Genomic DNA, 27,246 nt, shown 5'->3' with positions numbered 1-27,246 from the left:
TGTCCCCCCTTTCCAGGTCATCTTTATATATGTGCCAAAATGATATTTCAGTGTACAGCCTGGCCCAATGCTATGTTTAATTGTTGTAGCCAGATATACAATATCATTACAACCATGTATACCAATTAGTACACTGTTAATGCAGTAAAATAATATCAAATTTTCATTATTTCAAATCACACAAACAGTTAGTTTAAAATGATGAGCAATTCATAATTGTTTAGTTTCAAATGTGCATTTCTGTTAACTCCATTGCCCAGGGTAAATATTTACCCACTGGATTATATTTACCCATAGGATTATTGAATATAAAGTATATGAATCAGGGTTCCCACATTCATGGAAAATCATGGAAAAGTCATGGGGAAAAAAATGGTCATCAAAAGTCATGGAAAATTACCAAAATATAAAAAGTCATGGGAAATAGCTACACATATACACAGTCAAACCCATTTACAACATACAAGGGATATAATGCACACTCTGATACAAAGTAAGTTTCATGGTGCAGAATAATATTTTATTAAATCCTGTTTAAATTTTCCTTTTAGTACGTACTTTGTAATACATGTGGTTATTATGAACATCATGGCACACAAAGAAGCTCGGTGCATTCACAACACCCAGACTTTTGGCATTGTGCAGATTCTCAAGATAATTGGTTGCGTTCTTGTACTACAAATTTGTGGAATTACATAAATCCTTGTACGCAATAATGACTAAATTGGTCAGGATCTGCCAGAATGATGATTGCTCTTTTATGTTACATAAAGTTAATAGTAAAAGTAAATCACACCCACATCCAACTTACTCAGTAGCTGCAGGGTACAAAAAAATCCATATAAAGTAAAAAGAAAGAAATACCCGCACACTAACCACAGCTCCAATGCACAAATAAAAAGTATTTATGTAACCGGTTTTTAGCAAAAACATTTCGATATACACAAGATCTTCATAAGGATATATCTCTTGTAGATCGAAATTTTGTTTTTGTGAAATAAAGTTGAAATGCTGTTTTAATTGTTGTTTTCTCATTATCGTACACATAGTGTTCCGTGGTTTCAGTTTTTATTTTGAAAAAAACTAAACAAAAAACAAAACAAACACTAAAACCCGGTGAAAAGCAGTGCAAAAAGAATGATCGGGTTTAATAAGGTGAAGAAGGAAAAACATTTACTATAGCCTACATCAGTGTTTCTCAACCCAGGTCCTGACAAAGCAAGTGTCTTCTAATGTTCGCTTACCTGCACTCTCAGCTCTCAGTTATTTAAGCAAACCTGTAAGTGAACAAATTAAGTGATGTATTAGACATTTCCTGTTATTTTCAGCTCTTATGTGTTGGTTGATAATTCCATTTAAGGTTTAAATTAAATAAGTGATCGCTCTTTTAGAACAAAAACCAGCAGACACATGAGTTCCCAGTTGAGAACCCCTGCCTATATTAAATGCTTAAACTTTATGAAGTGTCCATTGCATTTAAATTAAGTAGCCAAATGTATGATATGCACATTTATTTAAAATCAAAGTCTCTAAAATCACTAATAACAATACATATTGTTCTATTCAACAAATACAATTTTATTTCAAAACCACAAACAAGTTCTACAAAAATATCCAATATACACTGTTTATCCCAAAGCTCACTTTTGCTGAGTTTCTTGTGCCATTTGTTTCTACATGCTACTTTATTCTGTCAGCGCCAGTACTGTCCTCAGTGCCACAAGGCTGACCAACCTCCATGTGTGAGCCAATCATATAACATGATATTAAACACTTGACCTCCAGCAAGCATCTGTGTGAGTTGTACACTGCAGAACTCCTTCGATGTGAGTGCTGAAAAGATAATGTTGTAATATCAAATAAGCTTGTGAAGTAGTGTTTCATAAAAAATACTTAGCGATAAGAAACTGAAAATAATATTGAGTGTGTTTAAAATGGGTATAAATCGGTCAAATCCAAGCTCCTTAAATACAAAAATCTGGTAACTTATTGATGAAAATCATTACTTATTATTTTTTTGAAAGAAATAAACTAATCAAAAGCTTTCAAGTTGAAAACAAAGCAGTCATCTAAAATACTTCTTTAGCACCGTACAGGAAAGGATTACTGTAGGCCTCTACTGACCATTTGTATATCGTAATGTTTGTATTAATTAATTTAATGGATTTATAGTAGTTTATATTCAAGGCAATTCAGAATTACTGCTAAAATCATTAAAATACAGTTTTTACTGTAATTAACATTTATACTACGTATACATTGATGAGATAGTACTAGGTTTAATTTTGCATTTACATCTTTGTGTACTCTTTATTAGTTCATGGTAGCATGTTTTATTAAAGTGGGTAAATTGGATGGCTGTAAGGGGAGGAGGAAGCCGTCATGACAAAAGCTGATTATGTGGTTCTTTCCTATTGTGTTTATCAATATCCTCATTATTTTCTGTATACATTTCCAACTTTCCAGCATTTTTGTTGTAAATGAAAAAAAAAAAAACTTAGTGATGGAAAATCAGAAAATGATCATGGAAAAGTCATGAAAAAAATAAATCTGATTTGCGTGAGAACCCTGATGAATATATTTTTGCAAAAATAGCTGCATGTTCTAAATGCTATCTACCATTCTTAATAATGCTACATATATTTAATCAATACAATCATACGGCATGTCATTGTTTTAAAATGATAAACATTAGATTGAAAGCTATTGTAATATTTTTCAAATTGATTTCCTCCATGTGTTTTATCAGGTGTACTGAAAACTGTGGCCCTGTGGACAAGAGCAAGGCTGTTCGCTTAACACTGAGTTGTAGCACTTGTCCGAAGATTAGGTGGTATTTTGAGGATCAAAACAACACAGATTGGGTAACTTTTTATTCTTGTTGAATTGAATCTATATAGCTCTCTGTCTGTCTGTCTGTCTATCTATCTATATATATATCTCTCTGTATATCACTCTCTGTATCTATGTCTCTCTATCTCTATCACTATCCAATGTAATTTTTGCCTGAAAGAATAAGTGAAAACATACAGTACAGTACCTTAATAACAGGTACATTTTGCCAGACTGAATATGAATAAATATTTTGTATTCAATGTACAGTACTGTGCAAAAGTTTTAGGCAGGTGTGAAAAAATGCTGTAAAGTAAGAATGCTTTCAAAAATAGACATGTTAATAGATTATATTTATCAGTTAACTAAATGCAAAGTAAGTGAACAGAAGAAAAATCTACATCAAATCCATATTTGGTGTGATCACCCTTTGCCTTCAAAACAGCATCAATTCTTCTAGGTACACTTGGACAAAGTCAGGGATTTTGTAGGCATATAGTCAGGTGTATGTTTAAACAATTATACCAAACAGGTGCTAATGATCATCAATTCAATATGTAGGTTGAAACACAATCATTAACAGAAACTGCTGTGTAGGAGGAATAAAACAAACCCAGCTAACAAGGTGAGGTTGCTGAAGACAGTTTACTGTCAAAAGTCATACACCATGGCAAGACTGAGCACAGCAACAAGACACAAGGTAGTTATACTGCATCAGCAAGGTCTCTCCCAGGCAGACATTTCAAGACAGACAGGGGTTTCCAGATGTGCTGTCTGAGCTCTTTTGAAGAAGCACAAAGAAATGGGCAACGTTGAGGACTGTAGACGCAGTGGTCGGCCAAGGAAACTTACTGCAGTAGATGAAAGACTTATCATGCTTACTTCCCTTCACACTCGGAAAATGTCCAGCAGTGCCCTCAGCTCAGAATTGGCAGAAAACAGTGGGACCCTGGTACACCCATCTACTGTCCGCAGAAGTCTGGTCAGAAGTGGCCTTCATGGAAGACTTGTGGCCAAAAAGTCATACCTCCGACCTGGCAACAAGGCCAAGCGACTCAACTATGCACAAAAACAGGAACTGGGGTTCAGAAAAATAACAGCAGGTGCTCTGGACTGATGAGACAAAATCTGAAATATTTGTCTGTAGCAGAAGGCAAATGGAGTTGGGGATTTGGTCAGAATGAATGGTCTCCTCAATGCTGAGAAGTACAGGCAGATACTTATCCATCATGCAATACCATCAGGGAGGCATCTCATTGGCCCTCAGATTTATTCTGCAGCATGACAACGACCCCAAACATACAGCGACAGTCACTAAGAACTTTCTTCAGCGTAAAGAAGAACAAAGAGTCCTGGAAGTGATGGTATGGTCCCCACAGAGCCCTGATCTCAACATCATTGATTCTGTCTGGGATTACATGAAGAGAGAGAAGCAACTGAGGCTGCCTAAATCCACAGAAGAACTGTGGTTTGTTCTCCAAGATGTTTGGGCCAACCTGCCTGCTGAGTTCCATCAAAAACTGTGGGCAAGTGTACGTAGAAAAATTGATGCTGTTTTGAAGGCAAAGGGTGGTCACACCAAATACTGATTTGATGTAGATTGTTCTTCTGTTTACTCACTTTGCATTTAGTTAATTGATAAATATAATCTATAAACATGTCTATTTTTGAAAAAATGCTTTAAGTAAGAATGCTTTCACACCTGCCTAAAACTTTTGCACAATACTGTACATTGAATACAAAATATTAATTTCTATTCAGTCTGGCAAAATGTACCTGTTATTAAGTCTTCTGGTTTGCAACTCACAAATGTGCACTGGTTTGTTAGCTGAAATCCTCAAGCTCTGCAATGAATAGTTCATCAGAGAGCTGGATAAAGAACATGGTGTATTAAAAGTCTGCCACAGAGATAGTCTTTTGAATCAGTTGTAAGGGAAAGGTCTGTTACTATATCAGTTAACAAAAGTTGTTTTCACTGTTTCAGGTTTATCCAAAGGGCTGTTCTATCAAAATGAATGGGCCAGCTCTCAGTTTGAGAGAAGGGCAGCAGGCAAATGACTTGGTTGTGTCCAGTTCAGAACTGCAGACATCCAAAAGTAATATTAAAGTGAAGGCATTAGGTAAGAGCTAATTTGTCATTCCTGTGATATATTTAACACATATATTTTAACACATTTAAAAATATTCGCTCTAAATCTCTGCTCTGCAACATATTCTAAATTTATATCATACATTAAACTGCAGTTTGAAAAAGAAAGTATATATACTGATTTTAGAGGTAAATGTGTCATGTAAAGTCATGCAATAGGGAGGTTCAAATTAATTTCAAAGTAATATGTAATAAATCTTACACAGGCTATACTAATATCATTTCCACAACTGTACTTGCTTTAGTGGATAATAAACAATTTTGACCTAGCAAATGGATGTTATTCCAAATATATCATTTTAACTGCCAGTGAGGACTACTGTTGATGAAAGCTACTACCACTTTGTTAATATTTAATCCACAGGTATTTCTGGCACTCAATCGGGATCCGCAGATTACACAATTAAGCTAAATAATCCTGGACCTACAAATAACCCCAGTACCACGACCCTTGATACCAGTACAGACACCAGCAAAACCACTACTGCAGCCTCTGCTCCCATATCTACTGCATCGACGGACACTATGACAAAAGCTGATTTAACTTCTTTGGATACCACCACACATTCACTATCTACTGCTGATGTCACTGCCGCACCCACACCAGCAATTCCTCCCAGCCTGCCTTCCTGTACTATTTGCCCCTCTGAGGGAACCACTTTGACTCCGTTCACTATTGATTGTACTGGGAGCACATGTGCTGTGCAGCCCTGCATTTACTGCTTCAAGACCGGTCATGGTTCGTATCTTGACTCAACAGCGGCCTACTGGTATAGTCAATTGGTGTCAGAATTGGTGTCAGTGACAGAAATCACAGGTTACTAACAGGTTTGGATTGTTTGTGGATTCAGTCCAATGATCCATTTTTGTGTAGTTGACTAAATTAGTTTTTTCTGCACAAGAATTTTATATTTTTCTTATTATATTTAATTATACTGTTGTCAAAAGATGATTTAGATAGGTATACTAATCGGAGTGTTTAATTGAGCACCATAAGAAACATAATATTATGTTTCCATCAGTTTGACAGGTCTGTCTAAATTAAACACATGCAAACTAAATTAAGGATGTAGTTCACCAAAAACAAATGACTTAGAAACCTCTCTGTATTCATGGCACTGTCAGGCCAGGTTAGAATCAATCAGTCAGTCAAAGCTCCACATATTAAGGTGTAAATGTATCCTTTCATGACTTTAACTCCTTGGCAATGTTACATACAGTAGAAACCCTAGTACTTAACATGTGCTTTTTACGGCATACTTCATGTAGTTGGCTGAACCACTCATGTCAGTAGTTACTACTTTGACCACCAATATGAATTAGAAACATACACAGAAATATGAATAGGCCTTTAACTTTTTGTCTCCATGCTGTCCATTATTTCAGAAAACTTCCTTTACTGTGGGTTGAATCAAATGGTGCAATCTCTCTACCTTCCTCTCGGCAACAAAAATGACAACTTCACGCAGATCATTACAGTGACTGTGACGAACAGGATTCATCTAACCAGCAGCAGCCCAGTGTTCACTAGGGTATAGTAATATGTGTGCTTATGAAGTCTCCAGGATTTCTGCACCTCTGCAGCAGTCTGTGCACGGCATCCATGCACCTTGAGTGGCTGTAATGCCAATTTCACGCTAAAACTAAAAATGTAATTCCTTTCTTTCTGCTTCCCTCCAGGTGAGAAATGCAACAACTGGCATTAGTGTGAATGGACTGCATTCCCTGCTATCTCAGCAAGTGTCCTCCTTGCAGCAGGAGGCGAATCTGGGGACAATGCTGGCTCATATGTACCAGTCTGTGTTGACAGAGATGAACATCAACTCTGATGTGCAGGAGAAAAGTCAAAGGGTGGAGGTACGGTGGAGGTACCATGGGATGGTGGGTGGTTTCCAGTGTATGAGGGAGAACTGCAAATCTAGACAGCTTAAGGGATCAAGTGTGATATTTTTGTGTGTGTGCTGATGCTTTTGTCAGGAACTGTCAAATTGTCTTTCCACAAGTGCATGACTACATACATTCCTATATAGTTATCTAAAATGACATCTAAAATTATAATTTTGTTGAAGAACCTGGAGAGATCACAGTGGTTTCAATGGAATTGTGAAATGTAATATGCATTTGTCAAAATTACCTTATATAACAAGAGAAACAAGATGAACAGGATATGAAACAGTTTTGTTCAGCTTGAAATCAAGTAAATCTCTTTATATACAGTGACATGTAACAACACCTCAAAAGTCCATGCCAGCTAAAATGTAATAGACCAGTCATGTATTTTTGAAAGAAGCAATTGTAAGAAGATTAGGTGGTATTTTGTGAATCCAGATTCAAATTGGGTACTTAATTCTGGACATGGATGTGTTTTTATTCTTATTGAATTGAATCTGTCTGTCTATATCTATAGCTTTTCTATCTCATATTTGCATGAAAGAACAAGAGTGAAGACACAAATTATGTAAAGAAGGTTTTTTCCTATTCATCCAGGCAAGATGCAACTGTTATTAAGTCGCCGACTCGCATTCTTCTGATATGCATTGGTGTGTTAGCTGCAGTCCTCCTACTCTGGGCATCAAAGACCTTGGTAGTGCACACGCTTCAGAGGAGGGGGTCTTGGTGAAATGGTAGCACTCACTGTGTGGCATTTGTGTGCTCTAATCTCTCTCTCTCAGATGCGACAGCAGATGATAAACAACCTGACTTCAGCTTTCCAGATCAGCTCTGCAAAATCCATCGAGGACATTCAACAGGCTGCCGGGGCTATAATGGCAATCACAGACCGCAGTGATGAGCTGACCCCTACTGCCGTGGTATAGGAGAGAAATTTAACTTTGCTGCTGCGACTGCTACTGAAACAAAGAGAGGGTCAGGAGCACACTTAGATAGAGCTGGTAGAGAACATGTGAGACATGCCACTTGAGGTGCTTACCATAAAAAGCCAGGTTCATTTCATGGTGAGGAGGATGGACAATAAATAAACATTTATCCTCAAAATAATGAATAATTTGAAACAGTGATAGTCTGTTGATTTGCCATAATCAAATTTGCATGACCACTCGCGACAACTAGTATGAAAATGTGAAAGACTTCTTGGTCAATCATGATGTAAATAAGATTTATATCTCTGCACTCATTGTGATTTTGTATGTGCAGATTTAGAGCTGTTGAATGCTGTGATGGTTCAAATGAACTGAGGTTTCAAAACGTGAAGAACAGATCAGTTATCTATAAGTGTTAAATTTGAAAAGTGAAATCACCATCATGCCTGGGTTCTAAGCCTTGTGAGAATGACTCAGCCCTAATCATTCCCTGTCTCTCCTGCACGCTCTCAGATTCAGGCATTCGATTTCATTGAGGATCTCAGCCAGTCCCTGCTGTTCTACAATGTCAGTGAGAGCCATGTGCAGAGGGGGTCTGCCATTGAGCGAATCGTCAAGGCAGCCAGCAGTGTTTTAGAGGCTTCTGACATGTCAGGCGTACAGGTAGTTTGCCTTCTACATCATTAGCAGTTAGGGCTCTGAACTCTGGAGTGTGGAGGGTTGTGGGTTCAATCCCCAGGTGGGGGACACTGCTGTTGTACCTTTGAGCAAGGTACTTTACCTAGATTGCTCCAGTAAATGCTCAGCTGTATATATGGGTACAAAATGTTAAAATAATGTGATATGTTGTAACAATTGTAAGTCACACTGGATGAGGGTGTCTGCTAAGAAATCAGGTAATAATAATAATAATTAGGGGAAAAAACTGATAGAAAGTTTTTGTTTGTTTTGGTATACATACTTTTAGTGACTCCAGTATGTTGCTTTTCCTGCCTTTGTCTTCCCCAGTACCAAATATCGGGTCATGTGGTCCGCACTGTTGACAACGTACAGAGTGCCCTCCTCGCTGGGAGACAGCTCAATCAGAAGGCCAGCACTCTAAGTACACCCCAAATCAGCCTTTATGTCAACAGGTACAGACACCATAGCTGGTTTTAAAATCTCAGCTTTTCTCAACCCATTCATTATTGTGCTACATTTGATTAACACACAGGTCACTAAAATTATGATTTGAGTGTCCGCTCCCTGACATGACAGCAGTGTGCCTCTATCTTGTATCTCTCCGCAACAGAAGTATGAACTGACAGTGCCCTCTGTTGGACTTCCAAGGCGTAGTAAGGAGGTGTTATATGTTTTGAATCACAAACATATTTTTTTCTAAATTAAAAATGAAAGTAATGTCAATGTAGATTACACATGAATGGAAAATAAAGAAAATAATAATAATAATCAAGGTGCCTTCTGGTAATATAACAACATTATAAATGTAGAGATTATTTCACATTTGTATTCACTGTCATTGCTTTCAAAGTAAAAAACATCATAGGGTCCTAGATTGAAGGGTCCAGGTGAGAATCCAATGTATGCCTCTCTACATCTGTGATATATCCAGTGTATTTTTCTGCCTTCTGCTGTTGCATGCCCCAAGCAATTTCCTTGGATTTCAGGGTGTCACCCGATCAAATTCATGGGCAGGTCTTCAATGTAAAGAACGCCAGCTCTGCCCACTTCACACTCCCACTGGCCACCGCCTCGGCACTCCCTACAAATGAGTCCATTGATGTGCGGGTGAGTGACTGAGAGTCAGAGCTCCACAGTAGAGGATAGTTTGTGTGTGGTAGTTTTTTTTCTTGTTTTTCAGGTATGGCCCTTAAACAGCCACAGCCTCAGAAAGAGGGAAGTAGAACGCCATCTTTATTTGTATATTTGCTATTTGTATATTAAGGACAGACGCAGCATAGCTCGTTCCATTTTTGAACAACCGATGCAGATATGCGCAACACAAATGTTACAGCAACACGTATGACCTCTCCGATTTTTGTTCTGATGTGGGTAGCACTTGTGTAGAGGCTCACTTCTGCCTTGACTCTTTATTCTCGCAGATGGTGAGTCTGGGTATGAATCCATACTCGTGGAGTGAAGGGGAGTCCATCAGTGGGATTGTTGGAGGTCTGTCCCTGACCAGAGAGAACGGATCAACGATACCTGTCAGCAACCTTACTGCAGAAATTGAGGTGAAAGAAGCTCGCTAAAGGACAAAATACGGAGTGCTTGATGTAGAATTTGTAAAAAGAAAAAAAAATGAAAAGGATATGGATTATAATTCTCTGTAATATTTGTAGATCCTCTTGCCAAGGCCAAAGGCTGGCGTCGTGAACAGTACAATTCTGCATCTGAGCAACTACAGCACTATTATGGTCAACATGACAGTGACAAATATCTCCCTGGTGCTGAAGCTGGAGCCATCTGAGGACATCCCCATGCAGCTGCTCCTTGGTTTCCTTTACCACCCCAATGACACACACAATGATGCTGAGACCCAGCTCCCACACTCCGGCTCCACCATGGGTAATATTCCTCCACTCCTCTCCAAGATCACTGCGGAGTCCTACTGTCAATATGATTATCTGCAAGGCTCACTATTTGTTGAGACCTACAGAACCGAAATGTGAAAAGCTTCTTGTGTCTCATTGGTTTACCTGCTCTGAATTTCTCCATTGGAATTCGTAGTCCCAGTCTTTGTTCAATTCATAGCACTTCTACGACCTTGGTTTTCATTGCAGATGTATAGTATTTAATGTATTTGTTTGATTATTTTATAAATGATAAGACCATGATCTGTCAAATGGAAATATTGAAACCCTCTGTATGTTCTCTGGGAGTAACAGCTGTTCCTTTTGTGTAGAGGAGAAGTATACTTGGGTGCTGGGCCCTAATGATTTGCCACAAGAGATAGGGGTTTACTATCTTCTGGTGAGACCCATTGTCAAAGCGGGGGTCAACTCCACAAATGCAACCGTTTCTGTCACCTCCATCACTACCCAGTGCGTACATTGGGACGAGGTGAAAAGCAATTGGAGCACTCAGGGATGTCGGGTAAGATGGAATATAAATTAACCGGCTTTCTAGCTTGAGGCCTTTTTTCGAAAGGCTGGGAACTACATATTCTTCCAGTTGTAAATAGCGCTATTAAGAAAAACAGTTAAGTAAAACGCAAATATAATGTTAAAACATGAGGAACCAGAAACATGTCCATCCTCTTTAAGGTGCCGTAGATAAAGTCAGTAATACAGTAGTAGCAAGGGAACTAATCATTTTCTTATTACTTTTATAATGAGCCATAGTTCCAGTTGCCAGTTTGCTTTGCATTGAAGACCGCTAATGACAATATTGCACCCCTGAGGAAGTGTAATTCTTTCCTTTCCCTCAGGTGGGTCCTCTCACCACCCCCCAGGTCACCCAGTGCCTGTGCACCCACCTGACCTTCTTTGGGAGCTCCTTCTTTGTAATGCCCAATGTCGTGGATATCTCTCGCACAACTGAGCTCTTCGCCACCTTCGCTGACAACCCTGTAGTGGTGTGCTTTGTGGGGGCTATATTTGTGGTCTATATCCTGTTTGTCATCTGGGCGCGCAGGAAGGACATCAAGGATGCAGCCAAGGTGAACGAAACTTAGTATCTGAAAGAGACCAGTACATAAAAAGAAAGCAGGAAGAGTTTAATACTGAATGCTTTTAGAAGAAGAGATCGTGGAATTGTTTGCTACAAGATAAAACTTAAAATAACTACAGTATAATTTTCCACTGATTTTCTGAGCAGCACCTAACCTACCAGTTCCACAATGAGGCCCCCTTATACTCCCTATTGGCAAGCAAGTCTGTTTTATTGATGGGATATGTTTTGCCCCTTCACTCGCAGTCACACTCGGACATTCCCTGTTTCTCTATAGGTGAAGATCACAGTTCTGGAGGACAATGACCCGCTGGCTCAGTATCGCTACATGCTGACTGTCTGCACTGGGCATCGGCGTGGAGCAGCTACTTCTTCACAGGTCAGCAATGGGAAATGTGCCACTGATGTTATGGCCCAGTTCAGTTCTGAATTACGGGTTCATAATGGCTGTTAAAAGGCTATAGTGAACTAATTCCTATTACATATGATATCACGGATCACTTCACTGTCCTTGAATGTCAGGTATTCTAGTGAACCTGGTGAGAGGAGGTTTGTGTTCACTGCTCTTATGATCTGTTGAACTTCATGTGTTAATCGGATACGTTACACTTTTAGTCCTCTGACACATCTGATGCTCCTACCCATGTGCTCAACATGCCCTCTGAAAAGCTTCATGTTGGCTTCAGTAGGTTCCAGTTTCTCATGTTTTCTTTGCTGTGCTGCAGGTGACAGTAACTCTGCTGGGCTCCGAGGGACAGAGTGAGCCCCACCACCTGACTGATTCGGACAAGCCAGTGTTTGAGAGAGGGGGGACAGACATGTTCCTGCTCACCACCCCCTTCTCCTTGGGGGAGCTGCAGAGCATCCGACTGTGGCACGACAACTCGGGGGACTATCCTGCCTGGTGAGGGCAAGGAGGCTGTGTTATGGCCATGTATAATATCGGTATAATATAGGTATAGCGTCCAAAAGAGGATACTAATTTGAATTTCCAAACAACAGGTATATAAACAAGGTGATCGTGCATGACCTGGAAACTGATCAGAAGTGGCACTTCCTGTGTAGCTGCTGGCTGGCAATTGATGTTGGCGATTGTGTATTGGATAAAGTCTTCCCTGTTGCCACAGAGATGGACCTTAAAAAGTTCAGGTAAGTTGCTTGTTTTAGGAAAGGAACACCAATGATATAACTTCCTTGACTTTGTCTTTGTTCAGTGTCTCTGTCCTCCACAGCTCACAATCTTGCCTGGAAATGTTCACAGGGTCTATGTTTTCTCACAGTAAATCGATAACACGTCTAAAAGATCATATTGTCATTTGCAATCAAATGGATAATCTTTTAACCTGTTGTCTTTATTTGTAAACCATTTCTATTAGCAATCTGTTCTTCATGAAGACTGCAAATGACTTCGGTGATGGTCACATCTGGTACTCCGTGCTGAGCCGCCCCCCACGCAGTAACTTCACGTGTGTGCAGCGTGTGTCCTGCTGTTTATCGCTCCTGCTCTGTACCATGTTGACGAGCATCATGTTCTGGGGCATCCCCAAAGACCCCAGTGAGCAGAAGATGGACCTGGGTATGATGCCATTCATTCAACTTTTAAGCGCTGTATACAACTACCTGGTGTTAAAAAAAATGTATTTGGCTGATTGATTACTGTTAGATATTGCCATAATCACAAAGGCTCAGTCTTTTTAGTCAAGTGTTTACAGTCAACAGGTGCACAAAGGTAAGAAATCTTACATTCTAAAGCAATACAAGTATACTACTCCATCTGTTTTGATTTGCAAGTATACATTATATCAACATCTGAGATCTGTGCCCATGCTAGTATGCTGTCCCCCCCCTCAGGTAAGATTGAGTTCACCTGGCAGCAGGTGATGATTGGGATCCAGAGCTCTGTCATCATGTTTCCCATCAACCTTCTCATCGTGAGCATCTTCAGGAACACCTGCCCGCGTGAGAAGAAGTCAGAGCAGCCCAGCAAACAGGCCAAACCTGAGCCAGCCAAGCAAGGAAAGTCTGGCCGGGTGACCCCATCCCAGCCTCCCTCGCCCCAGAGTGTCCACAGGGACATCACCCCCGATTCGGTTATCAAGGTAGCCTGTGACATCAATCCTGTTGGGACCAGAACACAAAAGTGTAAAAACTACAAAATGATCATTTATTTCACAGTTAAAAAAGTTTAGCCATTGAATAGGCCCTCCTCAAATGCTTCTATAAACTATTTAGTTTTTCAAAAGCATAAAACCTCATTATCAAAACCATAATGCCTTATATCTAATGTTATATGCACATAACTATAATGCAGTTTACCCATCAACTAAATTGACTTGTGTCCTTTCTGGCTTCTATGAAATTTGAAAACCCTTTGGCAACACTGTCCTAAGCACTCCAAAATACCTGTAGGACATCAAGAGGATTGCACAGTCCCTGTCCAAGGTCATGAAGAGCCCGGTTCCACAGCTGGAGAAAGACTTTGGGAGGACCACTGACATCAACAAGCTGCTGTCAATGGTGGAGGAGATTATCCGACTGCAGAACCGGGCTGGGGGGGATTTCTACACCGAGACCCGCAAGAAAGAGGGATCCCTTGTCCTCACGCTGGGGGCCGTCAATCTGCAAGGTACCCTGACTGTGGTGGTCTTATTTGTTTGCATAGTCTTTGCCAGCTGTGAATTGTTTGCCTGACACGATTCAATGTTATCCAAAACATGATGAAAGACCACTTGGTTCCATCCATTTGTCTGATGCTTTGGAAGTACTGGAAGAAGCTCTTGGAGATGGAATATCACTAAGCTCGGGTGAATGGAATTGTAAAGACCAAGGGCTGGATGGGAGGAGACATAAATTATTCACAGTAGGAAGTGACAGAAAGGTGTATAATGCAGATACAATTTGCTGATCAAGCTCTCCAGTATACAACTGTGTTTTTCTGTCTACCTTTGGATTGCACTTATGCATGATTTGAATTTAAGTATGAGTGACATGCTGTACGTCATGGATGACATGTGATGCACCCTAACAGAGAGCACTCCCAGCGGGAGCCCAGAGCGGACAAGCATTGACGGCCAAAAGCGCAGCAACTACAGTCTCTACCTGTACAGGCAGCTGCAGCATGTGGAGAAGGAGCTGCAACTGCTGGGCCCCACACGCTTCAAACCCCCCCAGAGCTACAGGCAGGCAATGCAGCAGGTACAGGGCATGAAGGGGCTGCTGGAGTCTCACCTCTCTGAACAGGACAGGCAGGGGTGGGTACTTTTTTCTCATTAGTCATGTGCTCTTATTGTTTGATTGACAATAACCAATGGTTTGATGCCTGCTGAAGACACCCACACCGCAATGAATACTTGGTCTTGTGTGGCTTGGGCGAGAATGTGAACTGCAGTCTTGTCACCTCTGCCCGCCCACAGGCTGTCTGGAAGCCCCAGCCCTGCAGAGAACAGCACCAGGAAGAAGTGCTGTCAGAACGGGCTGCCCTGGTGGTTTGTGTTCATTGGCTGGTTCCTGGTGGTGGCCACCAGTGGCATGTCGGGTTTCTACACCATGTTGTACGGACTGAAGTATGGCAAGGACCGCTCCGTCAGCTGGCTCATCTCTATGACTGTGTCCTTCTTCGAAAGCCTCTTCATCACCCAGCCTCTGAAGGTGATTGAGCTGAGCAGAGGCATTCATTTAGGCAAATAACAGCAGCTTCGTACAAGGATTTTATGTTACATAGCCATTTAATAGGACATGCGATGCTATTGTACATATGAAGTGGGTTACAGCTGGTTCCATTGTGGTGATTTTGTGTACACTGTGCCTTTTACATGACTAGAGTGCTGTCTTGACTGGCATTTGTTTGAGTAATGTAGCCCAACATGTGGGAGAGTGGCATAGAGAACATCTGTAGATCAAGTGCCTGTCAGGACATGAGTGTTAGATCTGAACGCCCCTCCTGTAGTAGTGATTTGGATCCCTTTTCCTGTTCTTGTGTGTTGGTGTGGCTGTGCTCTCCCAGGTCCTAGGATTTGCTGCCTTCTTTGCTCTGGTGCTGAAGAAGGTGGATGTGGATGAGGGGAGTGAAGTGGCCATTGAAGGGACCCTCAGTAACCCAGGTACTCTGCTTTTCAGACACCTGCATGGAACAGTCGGCCCACCTGCAGATTTTACTTGTGTAGAAACTCAGTCTCTGAAACTAAGAGCTTCCAAACTAACTAATCAAAAGACCATATATGCTGCAAAATGTCATTAAGTGAAAGAGTGTTTAATATGTTAGATCAGCCATGGTTAATTCTTAAAACCCATATTCATTAAACTCAAACCATTATCATGAACATAGCAAGTGTACAAAAAGTAATGGGCTGGAAAATGTCGTGACCCCCTTTGACCCCCACTCTCAGGAGATCCTGGAGCTGTACTGAGCACTCGCAGAGATAGCACCTGCAGTTTCTACCAGCCCCCTCCTCCTACAGACATCGAGAGGATGAGAAACAACATGATCAAGGAGCAGAAGGTCTTCGCACTCATTAGAGAGATTCTGGGTATAGCACAATTACTTTTTTAATAGATTCCCTTGAAAGGGAAAGCCGTGAAAGGGGTATTATTAGGTATAGTTTTACACTCTTGACTGTGCAAAGAGATAACCGATCCGATAACAATAAGTGTAACATTCTAACTGAACCACATATTTGTCACCTTGTTTTATTGCAAATGGCAAGACTTTCTAATAGCAGGAATTTGGACATGCTCATAATTGGGACATAATAACTGTCATGCCCACAAGTGTCATCTTCATGCCTATCGCTAGATGCCACCCCAGTTCCAGTTTTCCCTTCTGTTTCCCTTGCCTTTGTCCCCATCTTTGAATCATTACTTTCACCTGTCTCCCGTTTCCCTGCCCATCACTTCTATTTAAACCTCTTCCAGCCACACCATTATCGCAAAGTCTTGTCTGTAGTTTTCAACATTTCCGAGCCTGTTTATTGTTTAGTGTTTGACCTTTAGTATTTACTGACCCTTGCCTGTTTCTTGAGACCATGCTTTCTGGATTCCCTTTGTAATACTGTCTGCCCAATCGATTGACCCTACGCCTGATACCTCGACCACGTTCTCCAGTTTTGCCTACATTGCCCAGTTAACTGGTATCTGACCCACACCTATTTTTGACCTGCCTTTTCCTGCATCTGAGTCCTCCAGTCCCCTCTGTGGCCCCTGTGACCAGAGTGCTTACAATAACTGCAATGCATTTTCTGGTCCTTTGCAGCCTATATAGGTTTCCTGTGGATGTTGCTCTTAGTGGCTTATGGCCAGCGGGACCCTCACGCCTTTTTCCTGACCCAGCATATCGAGAAGAGCTTCACCAGCGGAACGTCAGATAGCATGAGCCACCAGGATGTGTTCACTTGGGTCAACACCACCGTCCTCAGCAACCTCTTCGGACAATATCCAGGTGACAGCCCCCAACCCAACCTCCCCCATAATCCAGGGATGCCAAGGAGGGCTGCCATAGGCCTCAAAATATTCCTACTGATTTAAATCCCTTTACACAGGGCTAGACCAAGTTCAGAGTTAGGGCTGGAACAAAAAAAAACTTTGACCTGCCCCCAAAATCACAAAGCGCAAAAACCGTACCCTATTGTGTTTTCATTTATTGTCAGAAGCCACTTTTCTACTACTTATCAATCATTACGCTATAGGGTACAAATTTGTAGTTTTACATTTTGTGGGTAGGTCAAAGATTTGATTTGTTCCATCCATAAATCTGAACTACAAATGGGCAGAAAAAGGTCGAAGTGACGTTTCTCGAAAAAAAAGTTGCATTGCTTTAGGTTTCTTAAATTATGAACATATTCAACATTTGACACTCATTTCCAATGTGCTGTCTAGGGTTCATCACAGATGGCAACTCCAAGCTGGTGGGCAGTGCCCGAATGCGGCAGGTGCGTGTTCGGAGAGACTCGTGCCCCGTGGCTAAGTCTATGCGCGGCTCCATTCCCGACTGTCATGCCCCCTATTCCTGGGATCTTGAGGACATGGGCTTGTATGGGCCAGGCTGGAACACCTCCACCCTGGCAAACAACTCACAGGCCCCAAAGGCCTGGCAGTACCAGAGCCAGGGAACTCTGAGGGCACATCCAATCTGGGGTAGCGTGGCTCTCTACAGAGGAGGTGGGTACGTGGCAGATCTGGGCCCAGACCTTCAGAGCGCCACCAGGTGAGCACACAGATGACACTCATTTTATACAAACCACAGTATTAATAAGGCTATCAAGGTCAAATTCGCATCATTAAATACATTATGCCCTCTTTTGGTTATGAACGGTTGTTTGAGTTATATGCTAGCTTGCTATCAATATTCTTAGTGTTTCTCAACTGTTCATCAGCACCTAAAACAGTCAAAGTTTGATCCAACCAGAAACACACTATTTATTCTTCAAATCTACACTGCTTTACACAACACAATTAAATATTATTATGTATACTTATATGTATAGAGATGGGTTGCTGGCTGGCTCTTTAACATACTGTTCTGAACACCTGCTTTAATGTAGGTGACATAATATCAGTATGAAGTTGCACTAGGATCCTTGTAAACTGTATAGAAAATATTAGACAGAACCCTTGTTTTGTGCTAGAGCTTTATTTCCAGAGTAGAAGATATATCCTAAATAACATTACATTTCAAATGGCGATTTCCTTATTTTTTTGCCTGCACAGCGTTCTACAGTACCTCTTTGACAACACCTGGCTGGACGTGTACACGAGGGCAGTGTTTGTGGAGTTCACAGTGTACAACGCCAACATTAATCTCTTCTGCATTGTCACCCTCTCAATGGAGACCACTGCTGTTGGTGAGGCTTTGCTGCCTCCTCAACCCATAACTTTAATTTTGATTGAAATGTAAACATGGGCTCCCATATGAATATATGAAAGCATTTACTATACAAATCTTGTAAGATGTATTTCCAGTATGCAAATGGGTATTACTATCATAGATGTAAACTACAGTTGTTTGGGCATGAATTCACAACAGCACTGTCTCTCCCTCCTCCTCAGGAGCATTCCAGCTACGCAGTGAGCTGCAGAGCGTCCGTCTGTATCAGTCCAGTAGTGGCATGAACGTCTTTGTCATGGCTTCTGAGGTTATCTATTTCCTCTTCATTCTCTACTACATGTTTGTTCAGGTAAAGCTTTTGAAATTCGTATACACTTCGAGTTGATACGAGTCACCTGAAAGGCAGTCCCCATTTGCAGTGAAATCGTGTGGCAAACACCAGCACAAAGACAAAAATAACAGGTTGGCTAATCATAAGATATTCAATCCCTTTCCAGACAGTACTGGATGGGATCCCCTATAAAGTACCAATGACTGGTGCCATTGGGCAGAAGCGTGATTCCTTGTGAAAAACAAAAAGCTGGATAGAAACCCACTGTTAAGATCATGATGGCTCAGTTGGCTTTCATTTTACCCAGAACACCCTCTTGGCTCTTGCAGGGTAAGCGGATTAAGGAGCAGAAGTGGGCGTACTTCCACAGCAAGTGCAACCTGCTGGAGTTGGCCATCATCACCCTAAGCTGGAGTGCTCTGTCTGTGTTCATAAAGAGAACCCTGCTGGGCAACCAGGATGTGGAGTACTACCAGCTCCACCGAGACCAGTGAGTAGACAGGCCTAACTGCACCCTGCAAACATTATGGGAAGGGGAACACAAGGAGAAATGTTGTCCCTTCTATACACACTACAGAGTCCTTGCCTTTGTGTTTGGGCATGGATGTCTTTCCCTCTAGAATGTGCCACATATCTCGGTTGGGAGAGCGTCAGTAACAGAGACCTCGGTATGGAACTAAGCATTAACAGTTGCTGCAGAGTCACACTGTAGGGCTTACTACTGTACGGTGCATAAGGGGAGATAATGAATCAGGGTAATACACTGCATAATACAACCAGTCTCTGGTTCGTGTGATTGCATGAAAACTTTTGACAGAAAACGTGTTTAATTTAGGGCCCTCATGGTCTGTGATATAATGTTACTTTGTATATGTGATGTTGGCAGGTTTGTCAGCTTCTATGAGACTGCTGCAGCAGATGCCGTCCTGGGGTACCTGATTGCCTTCCTGGTGCTGCTTGCCACGGTCAAACTGTGGCACCTCCTGAGACTCAACCCCAAGTTGCACATGATCACTTCCACCCTGCAGAGAGCCTGGACTGACATCTCAGGCTTCATCATTGTCATGATCATCATGTTCCTGTCTTACTCCATTGCTGTGAGACACCCTTTAGCTTTCTTCACACTGCAGCCGTCAACCCCATTAAACTGATGCAACTCAGATGTAATCAAAACCATTCCAGTGCACTGTAGCTACAGGGCTACCTACCATTTGTATGTCAGATTATCACTATAATTATAGCATCTGGGCCTGTATTTAGTGTTTCTCTTAGTCTGCAATATCATACAGGAGAAAATATTTTTGTTCAAGATGCAACAGTCATAGAAGAAACAGGGAAAGGATTGTAATGTACAGAGTGTTTGTTCATGACAGTTAAGTGTTTACATGTGAAATGTTATGTTAGAGCGTTACGATGCTCTTAGAAGAGGAGAGCATTCGTATAAAAAAGTCTCCAAGAACCTAAGGAAGCACTTTATCTCCTAGCTGTTATTTCTTACAATTTAACATTGTATCTTCATTGTGTTTTTCCATTATAGTTTAATCTGATATTCGGCTGGAAGCTGTACTCTTACAGAACACTCTTGGAGGCTGCCCAGACCATAGTCAGCCTGCAGCTGGGGATTTTTAACTATGATGAGGTCAGAGTCAAGTTCCACTGGGCTTAAACAATGCAATCACATTTATTCCATGCAAACACATCAGCTTGAGCAGATTTCTGCAAGTGAGGCCATACCTGACAGTTCCATCACATATTGTGACACTGAAACCTTCTAAATCAATCCCATAGAAGTATCAATGCGTTGTATCTCATTTAGAGCAACTGAAAATGCAAAATTATCATCTAATAATATGTCAGTTGAAGACTGCTATGTATTAAACATGTAGCAATTAAGGGAGTACAGGGTAATGATTTGGCATAGCCAAGTATGGATTTAAATGCTGGTATTACTGTGCATATGTTCAGTACTAGGTGTACATTGTTCTGTGCCAAGGCAAAGAGTGTGTAAATGCAGTGTGATGTCAGAATCATTTTCAAGAACATTGGAAAACCCTAGAAGTCTTCTCTCATGCTGAAAACAGCGCCCTGGAAAGGCAAAACTAGAAAACAAACCAAGGGATAATCCAGAAACAAAGTCCTATTGCTAGATGTTCACTTTCCTTGATGGAATCCAGCTTGTTACACAAGATCACCTAACCTCTCTCTATGCCTCTGCTAGGTTCTGGACTTCAATCCAGTCCTTGGAGCATTCCTCGTTGGGTCCTGCATCATATTCATGACCTTTGTGGTTCTCAACCTCTTCATCTCTGTCATTCTGGTGGCGTTCAGTGAAGAGCAGAAAACCCACAAGGTACACATCCTCTATATATGTGTGTGTATGAATATATATATATATATATATATATATATATATATATATATATATATATATATATATAGGGGGTCCTCACAATTAATCGACTCGTTGTTTGTAGTTTCCCAGAGTCGTGGCTAATGAATATAGGGCAATTTTTCATGAATCATCGTTTTCTGTCACCAGTCCTCGCAGAGTTGTCCTCGGCTTTTGAAGTCAGCACCACAAAGTCACTCAGTGGTCTAAGTTTTGGCCCCAGATCCAGCACATATTATAAACTGATGTGATTACAGTATGAAAATAATAAAAGAAAAACAGGAGCAGTCAAGAGCAAGCTGCTCCTCACTTCTTCTCCATCTCTGAACTCCTCCTAGTTTGTCTTTTCCCATTATTACTTCCTCCTACAGAGAACTACAGAGACTGTGAAGGTACAAACTAAATATTTTAGCACTAACTCGTAACTGTTGCTAGACTCACAATCCCATTATCCCACATTGTGTGTTCTCAGCCTGTGAACAGTGATCCTGTATGATCTCATGTATGCTTAATTTTATAAATAATAAGTTCTCTCTGATTTTACTAACAATACAATTTATTTTTAATGTCTTGATTTTACATAATGTGATTTAATGCTAAAGTAAAAAGTGTTGGTGTTTAGAAATGGTACAATGCAGTACAAGTCATTCACTGAGGTCATACAGTAATGGTTACACATTTATTATGTAAAATTATCGTTGTAATTAATTGAGTGGTTTATGGCTTTTATTTTTATTTTGCGGTGTTGGAACGCATCAAAGCTATTCCCATTTCTTATGGATATTAATTCCCCTAAATTCTGTTTCACATTTCGTTGCAATCTTTCAAGAACGCATCCCCTACGGTTTTCGATGACCCCCTGTATAGAGATATTCTATTTAAATGTTATGAATGAAGCATGTCCATCAGAAACCCATCGACTGGTGTACAGCTCACAAGAAATGGGAATCTTTCTCATACCAAAGCTAAAAATGGTGCAGCACTGGAATATATCTTGAAACCTGTGTATTGGTGCAAAGTTTTGAGACTGAGTAGAGCACTAAAGAAAAAGTAAAAGCTTTTGCCACCTCTATCCACAGCCCTCAGAGGAGGAAGAGATTGTCGACCTCATGCTGATGAAGATCTGCAGTTTCTTTGGGATCAGGAGCAAGAAGGATGAGAAAGAGGGAGAGAACGGGGCCAAAGGCAGCAGCTCAAAAACACCAACTCGCACAGCAGGCCTGTCTGCTTCATAGATGTCTTTTCATCCAGCAGCACCGGGATGGGAATTTCAAATTGGATGTGCCACCTATTAATAACCCCCTCACACTCTTACTCTGTTGTCCCAAGTTGTCTAGTTATGATGCACAATACTCCAAAATTAGTCTCTACTCATTCTGGTGTGTTTTACTTCCCCTCTACAATGCTTCTTGTAATTTATTAATATTTTAGAAATCTCTCAGGCTTTAAAATTCCAAATGTTAGTCTTGCACATGAGGTAATACCCTTTTATCACCTTCTACTTCACCTTCCTTGCACTAGAAGACTCATTAAATTAAAATTAAAACCCTGCTCTCACAGTGACTAATGTGCCTTTCATTTTCTGTGCCTGAATTAATGAGGCACTTGTAAAATTATAATTTCTGTCATTTTACTGCATACATACTTACAAATACAAATGCCCCAAAGCACACTGTTGAGGACAATTATGTAATTTGTTTTAAAATTGATAAAACCACTGTAATTCACTTATATATTAATTGAAATTGGCTTGTAATACTGCTATGTATGGTTGTACTTCTAGATTACATTTCTGTATTGTAAGCGCTGTAATATTAATGTATACATGTCTTTCACATTTTGAGCTGTCATTTAATGCATGTCAATTATCATAATTGTGTGTGGGGGAAATGTTTATACTTTTTGGAAGCAAACTGTGCTCTTGGACAATGTAGTTCAGTTGCTAGAAATGAATGGCTGAACATACAAAGATTAATGCATAAAAAAAATACTATTAGCCCTACTATTTTCAAGTAGTTCTGCAACAGTTCTGCCCTTGTGTTGTCCTCTGTCAGTTAATGATTAAATGTAAAGTTGTAACAAGCTCTATCAGTGCTAACTTGGTGTTCAGATCTCCGTTTTACTTGTATGGACAGAATGAACTGAACAGGAACATTTTGTAATACATATCCTCTCTTACGGAAAAGAAAACAAAAAAAAACATCACAAAAGAAATCTTTATTCCTTTTCCCTCTGTTTTAATACATAAATGAGGGATGCTCTTTATCAAAAAAAGATAAATACATTACCCTGCCAACAATACACTGCCAACAGTCGGGTGGAGCATTTCAAAATCCTCCTAGAATAAAAAAGATCAACAGAAAACAAAAAAACCCTCTGTTCTCCCCTACTGCCAAGGTTCTCTCTGGTCATGTCAAGTGGCATTAGTTCATTTCTTCTCTTTTTTTTCATCTTTCTTGGCAGAAGCATCACTCTTCTCCTTCTCTTTGTCCTTGTCCTTCTCCTCCTTCTTATCTTTCTTGCTCTCATCCTTCTCCTGTCCCTCCTTCTTCTCTGCATCTCGGTTGGCGATCTTGTTGTTGATGAGGTTGTGCAGTGCCACCACAGAGCGGATGAGAGAGGCGAGGTAAACCACAAGCATCTGGTCATTGGTCTTGAGGTAGAAGGCCTTGATGAACTCCTGCAAGTTGACATCAGGCAGCAGGTTGAAGACATCCTGGAGCTGGTAGATTATTTGGTGGTTGATGGGCAGCTTGCCTGTGGCCACCTTCTCTAGGTAGCTCTTGATATCCAGCAGTTTGGAGTTCAGCCCTTTGAGGCCGTGCACCTGGTTGGTGATGCGCTGTGACAGGGTGCCCACAGTCGTGTCTTTAATATCTCTGCATGAAAACAAACATTGCAGTGTTTTTTAATTACAACTATTAAAAAGGTACTGCATAGGAGGGCAAGAAAGAGGACCATCATATTCACTCATTCCCTTCACCCTTCACTTTGGGACAGGAAAAGGTATGGGTTTTAACCTTCAGGGGGAAATCAACATTGTAAATGCTAAGTCAAATAAAGCTTTTAGGTGTCCCAACTGCTTTTGTAAACCCATTAATCCATTAAGTTAGTATAATAGAGCAAAGAAAAATTGAAACACCATCCTCAGACAGTAAAACAACAAAACAAAAAAAACACTAGTTTCAATTTATTATGGGCTGTGTGTGGATTGGGTGTTGTCTATCAGTGTGGTTGACCTGAACAAATGGATATCCTTACCGTAGTAAATGCTCCACACCAACCTCCTCGGCCTCCTCTGCCCCAATCTCACTGGTCACGTGTTCAAATGTCTTGGAGGTAGGAGTGCCATCCTAAGGTAAGGGGACATCATTTAGAAATGTTTGCAGCATCTGGCTGGTTGGTAGCATTCAGGTCAGTTATAAAGGTTTTTGATCTACAATCCATTCATAGATTGCTGGAGATGAGTTACAGGGAAAGTCTAAAAAGTGAATTATAGTCGCCTCATCTCCCTTCACACAGACATCCAGGCTCCTGAAGAACTACTTACATCGTGCACTTCCTCTACAGAGATGTAGGCTTCTGTGGGGAGCCCCAGGTCCTTGGGCTTCACATCAATGATTACTAAAACCTGAGAGAAACACAATATATTTGAGCATTTGTTGTATACAGATTTTTTTTTTTTTTTTAAATCGTCTCAAAACTCACTTACCGAGTTAGAACAGTACCGCTTCATGAGCTCATTGATGGCAATGTCGTTCTTGTGGAGTTTAGGACCTGTGTGATACCAGCCCACTATTCTTTCTCTGGCTGAAGACATTTCAAACAGACACAATCATACAAATTGTACAAAAAAATAGAACAATATCCTGCATTATATTTCCCAGAGATGGTGAGAAATAAAACATGCAATCTAAACTGAAATGAGACTCTGAGAAATGCACCTAGGAAATACAGAATTGATAAACTTGAGAGGCCGTGTGCTCTTACCGTTGACTTTCTTAAACATGCCATACATATTCTCCAGGTAATCATGGTCCAGGAACCACACAGAATCATCCTTGTCATCCTCATCAAATGGCACTGCGTGGATAGTCAGTTTAAAACTCATTAACCAGGAGCAAGGCAGCCAACACAGACAACTGCCTCATTCAAATCACCCTTTAGTGGGAGCTACCAGCAAAGCTAACCATAAGAGCATTATCACAGACTTTTAATACTCATCACACACAAAAAACTCAGTTGGTCATGATTAGCTCATAGCCCTTTCAAAGCTAACCAGTACCTGTGATCAGCTAATTGCACAACACAGAGAATTCCTACCTGCAAAACTGTTGGAGACATCAAGAATTTTCTTGTGCCAGGATCCCAGCAGCACCCCCACCACTCGCTTCTGGTTGCCAACTTTCCCTATTCTGGAGAATGCATTGGGAACAATACATTTAAAGTAAAGCTAACAATGCAGAACATCAGTGCAAGATCGGAGAGGAACTCCCAAGGTGCTGGAACAGCCATTTTAAACTGTGAGTTCAGATGTCCATAGTCTTGGTGTTTTCCTATGTGATGAACAGTGAATTACCTAAATGACAGCACCAACAAACAGCTGAAAAAAATATATATACATTGGCCGATTAAGGACACACATTTGAGATCTTAAGTAATAAAAACTACACAGATGGAAGGCAAACCAGAAGACATAAGGGTTAAAAAGCTTCATCGGTGGCAAAGTTCTGGATCAGATTTAGAATCTTACCGGAATTAAAATAGAATGTGAAGTTCGAGTGGAATCTGCGATCTAAGAGGATTGTGCTTTCTATACCTTATTTACTGAAATTAACCCATGCAAATACCACATCTACAATGTCTAATGGGAGGGGGGGAAATAACAGTTTACAGTGAAAGTTGAACAACTGAGTGACACACAGTAGTTTGCTGCCCCCAAAAGACACTATGCATCATTAAACATCCGTGGTCAACTGTTATTCACTTTACTGGTACACTGTTGAATGTTATACCGATTAAACTTTTAAAGTAGAACTACAAATCCATATTTTCAGATTTAACTGTCAGAAACGCAGGTTGGTGCAAACGGCATCGGTTGGCGTTGTAACATAGTCCCACATGACTCGTCATGCGATTATTTTATTCGCCTTTTAAGAGCCTCCGTGGGCAACCTTGTGGACTATTAAAATAGTAATTATGTGTCCGACTTCAGTGCCTATTAAATAATAATATTTCTTTAAAAACTGACGAGTTACTACGCTAACTATACATCTCAGCAGATCCAATTGTACGTCAGAATAGCAAACTGCTAATTTACGGTTTTACTGTCTTGTGCAATTATTCACATAAAATAATAATCCGCACCACGTGTTTTCGCATTTACTGTGTTAAAAAAGTTCAATAGTTGTAAAAACAAACAAAACCCTACTGGTTGTAGTTTACCGAGATTCATTTTACCAACTCAGTGCCATACTGGGCCTGCTGCTGAAACAACAATGAGTCCACAGTTTCACCTGCATGATCAACCATACATTGAAATGAAGTCAACTTGCCTATTAAAATGATCCACCACGCTGAGCAGCACCAATGGATGGACTACTACTCTTTCCACAGCAGACTCCGGCATATTGTTACCTTTTTAATTCAATACAGACAAACTGAAACTGGGAATTATTCACTTTACAGCGGACTGTCACTCCTCCGCAATCCCAGAATCCACCGTAAAACCGGTAAAACATGCAAGTCAGACGCATTCCCACAATCCCCCAGTACAGGAAGTAGGAAGCCTTGATACCGTGGTCGATTAGTCTGAAACACGTGGTTTTCTGGGCCATGAATGAACGCACACACACGAAGCAGTAAGCGTGCCACAAATTTAAAGAGTATGAATTAAGCGTTTTTATATATAAAGAAAATAATATTAATGACACAAAAATTACGTTTTCAATATTTAACAGAAAATATATTAAACGGGCATAGCTATATATAATATACACCTTTAGTTGTTCCAATGTCAGATACACATATTTCATAACAAGCAATTGTAAGTAACCGTGCTGCATGTTAAATCATTTAGTTCAATTCAAGGTTATATTGAAGGCTGAAGAGATGACATAATTAAAGTGAACTACTTTGTGTCCTAAGTAGCTAGATAAAATTCTTGGGGAAGCATTTATAAATTGCATTTTAATCTTGCAGAATTGTATTTATTGTATTATTTATGTTAAAAAT

General features: G+C 40.6%; 2 protein-coding genes across 2 annotated transcripts in view; one reads left to right on the top strand and one right to left on the bottom strand.

Moving 5' to 3' along the window:
• Positions 1-23,098, top strand: part of LOC136758219 (polycystin-1-like protein 2) — a 33,844-nt gene extending 10,746 nt beyond the window's left edge. Inside the window, exons 13-41 of the mRNA XM_066712487.1 lie at positions 2,750-2,864; positions 6,662-6,838; positions 7,654-7,791; positions 8,314-8,463; positions 8,809-8,933; positions 9,468-9,588; positions 9,903-10,034; positions 10,143-10,368; positions 10,706-10,896; positions 11,231-11,461; positions 11,750-11,851; positions 12,198-12,376; positions 12,475-12,621; positions 12,849-13,048; positions 13,324-13,571; positions 13,882-14,098; positions 14,501-14,723; positions 14,886-15,120; positions 15,476-15,572; positions 15,858-15,998; positions 16,721-16,906; positions 17,344-17,671; positions 18,175-18,308; positions 18,514-18,641; positions 18,953-19,113; positions 19,510-19,720; positions 20,161-20,262; positions 20,842-20,973; positions 22,092-23,098. Of these exons, the coding sequence (XP_066568584.1) occupies positions 2,750-2,864; positions 6,662-6,838; positions 7,654-7,791; positions 8,314-8,463; positions 8,809-8,933; positions 9,468-9,588; positions 9,903-10,034; positions 10,143-10,368; positions 10,706-10,896; positions 11,231-11,461; positions 11,750-11,851; positions 12,198-12,376; positions 12,475-12,621; positions 12,849-13,048; positions 13,324-13,571; positions 13,882-14,098; positions 14,501-14,723; positions 14,886-15,120; positions 15,476-15,572; positions 15,858-15,998; positions 16,721-16,906; positions 17,344-17,671; positions 18,175-18,308; positions 18,514-18,641; positions 18,953-19,113; positions 19,510-19,720; positions 20,161-20,262; positions 20,842-20,973; positions 22,092-22,247 (4,933 nt within the window). The 3' untranslated portion in view covers positions 22,248-23,098. The remainder of the gene's footprint in view (positions 1-2,749; positions 2,865-6,661; positions 6,839-7,653; positions 7,792-8,313; positions 8,464-8,808; positions 8,934-9,467; positions 9,589-9,902; positions 10,035-10,142; positions 10,369-10,705; positions 10,897-11,230; positions 11,462-11,749; positions 11,852-12,197; positions 12,377-12,474; positions 12,622-12,848; positions 13,049-13,323; positions 13,572-13,881; positions 14,099-14,500; positions 14,724-14,885; positions 15,121-15,475; positions 15,573-15,857; positions 15,999-16,720; positions 16,907-17,343; positions 17,672-18,174; positions 18,309-18,513; positions 18,642-18,952; positions 19,114-19,509; positions 19,721-20,160; positions 20,263-20,841; positions 20,974-22,091) is intronic.
• A 116-nt stretch (positions 23,099-23,214) lies between these two features.
• psmd7 (proteasome 26S subunit, non-ATPase 7) lies at positions 23,215-26,751 on the bottom strand. Its single transcript, XM_066713809.1, has 7 exons — positions 26,568-26,751; positions 25,336-25,427; positions 25,003-25,095; positions 24,725-24,822; positions 24,563-24,643; positions 24,274-24,365; positions 23,215-23,891 (listed from the first exon to the last, which is right to left on the bottom strand). The coding sequence occupies exons 1-7, from the start codon at positions 26,639-26,641 to the stop codon at positions 23,441-23,443; spliced, it is 981 nt and encodes a 326-aa protein (XP_066569906.1). The 5' UTR covers positions 26,642-26,751; the 3' UTR covers positions 23,215-23,440.
• Between the last annotated feature and the right edge of the window lie 495 nt (positions 26,752-27,246).

Source organism: Amia ocellicauda, chromosome 9 (genome assembly GCF_036373705.1).
Source record: "Amia ocellicauda isolate fAmiCal2 chromosome 9, fAmiCal2.hap1, whole genome shotgun sequence".
Taxonomy (NCBI): domain Eukaryota; kingdom Metazoa; phylum Chordata; class Actinopteri; order Amiiformes; family Amiidae; genus Amia; species Amia ocellicauda.
This window is presented reverse-complemented; position numbering and strand designations above follow the sequence as displayed.

Coding starts and splice junctions, on each gene's coding strand:
- psmd7 (XM_066713809.1), bottom strand. CDS start 26,641: ATGCCGGAGTCTGCTGTGGAAAGAGTAGTAGTCCATCCATTGGTGCTG. Junction 24,823..25,002: donor CATGTTTAAGAAAGTCAACG/GTAAGAGCACAC, acceptor AAATGTCTTCAG/CCAGAGAAAGAATAGTGGGC. Junction 24,644..24,724: donor AGCGGTACTGTTCTAACTCG/GTAAGTGAGTTT, acceptor TGTTTCTCTCAG/GTTTTAGTAATCATTGATGT.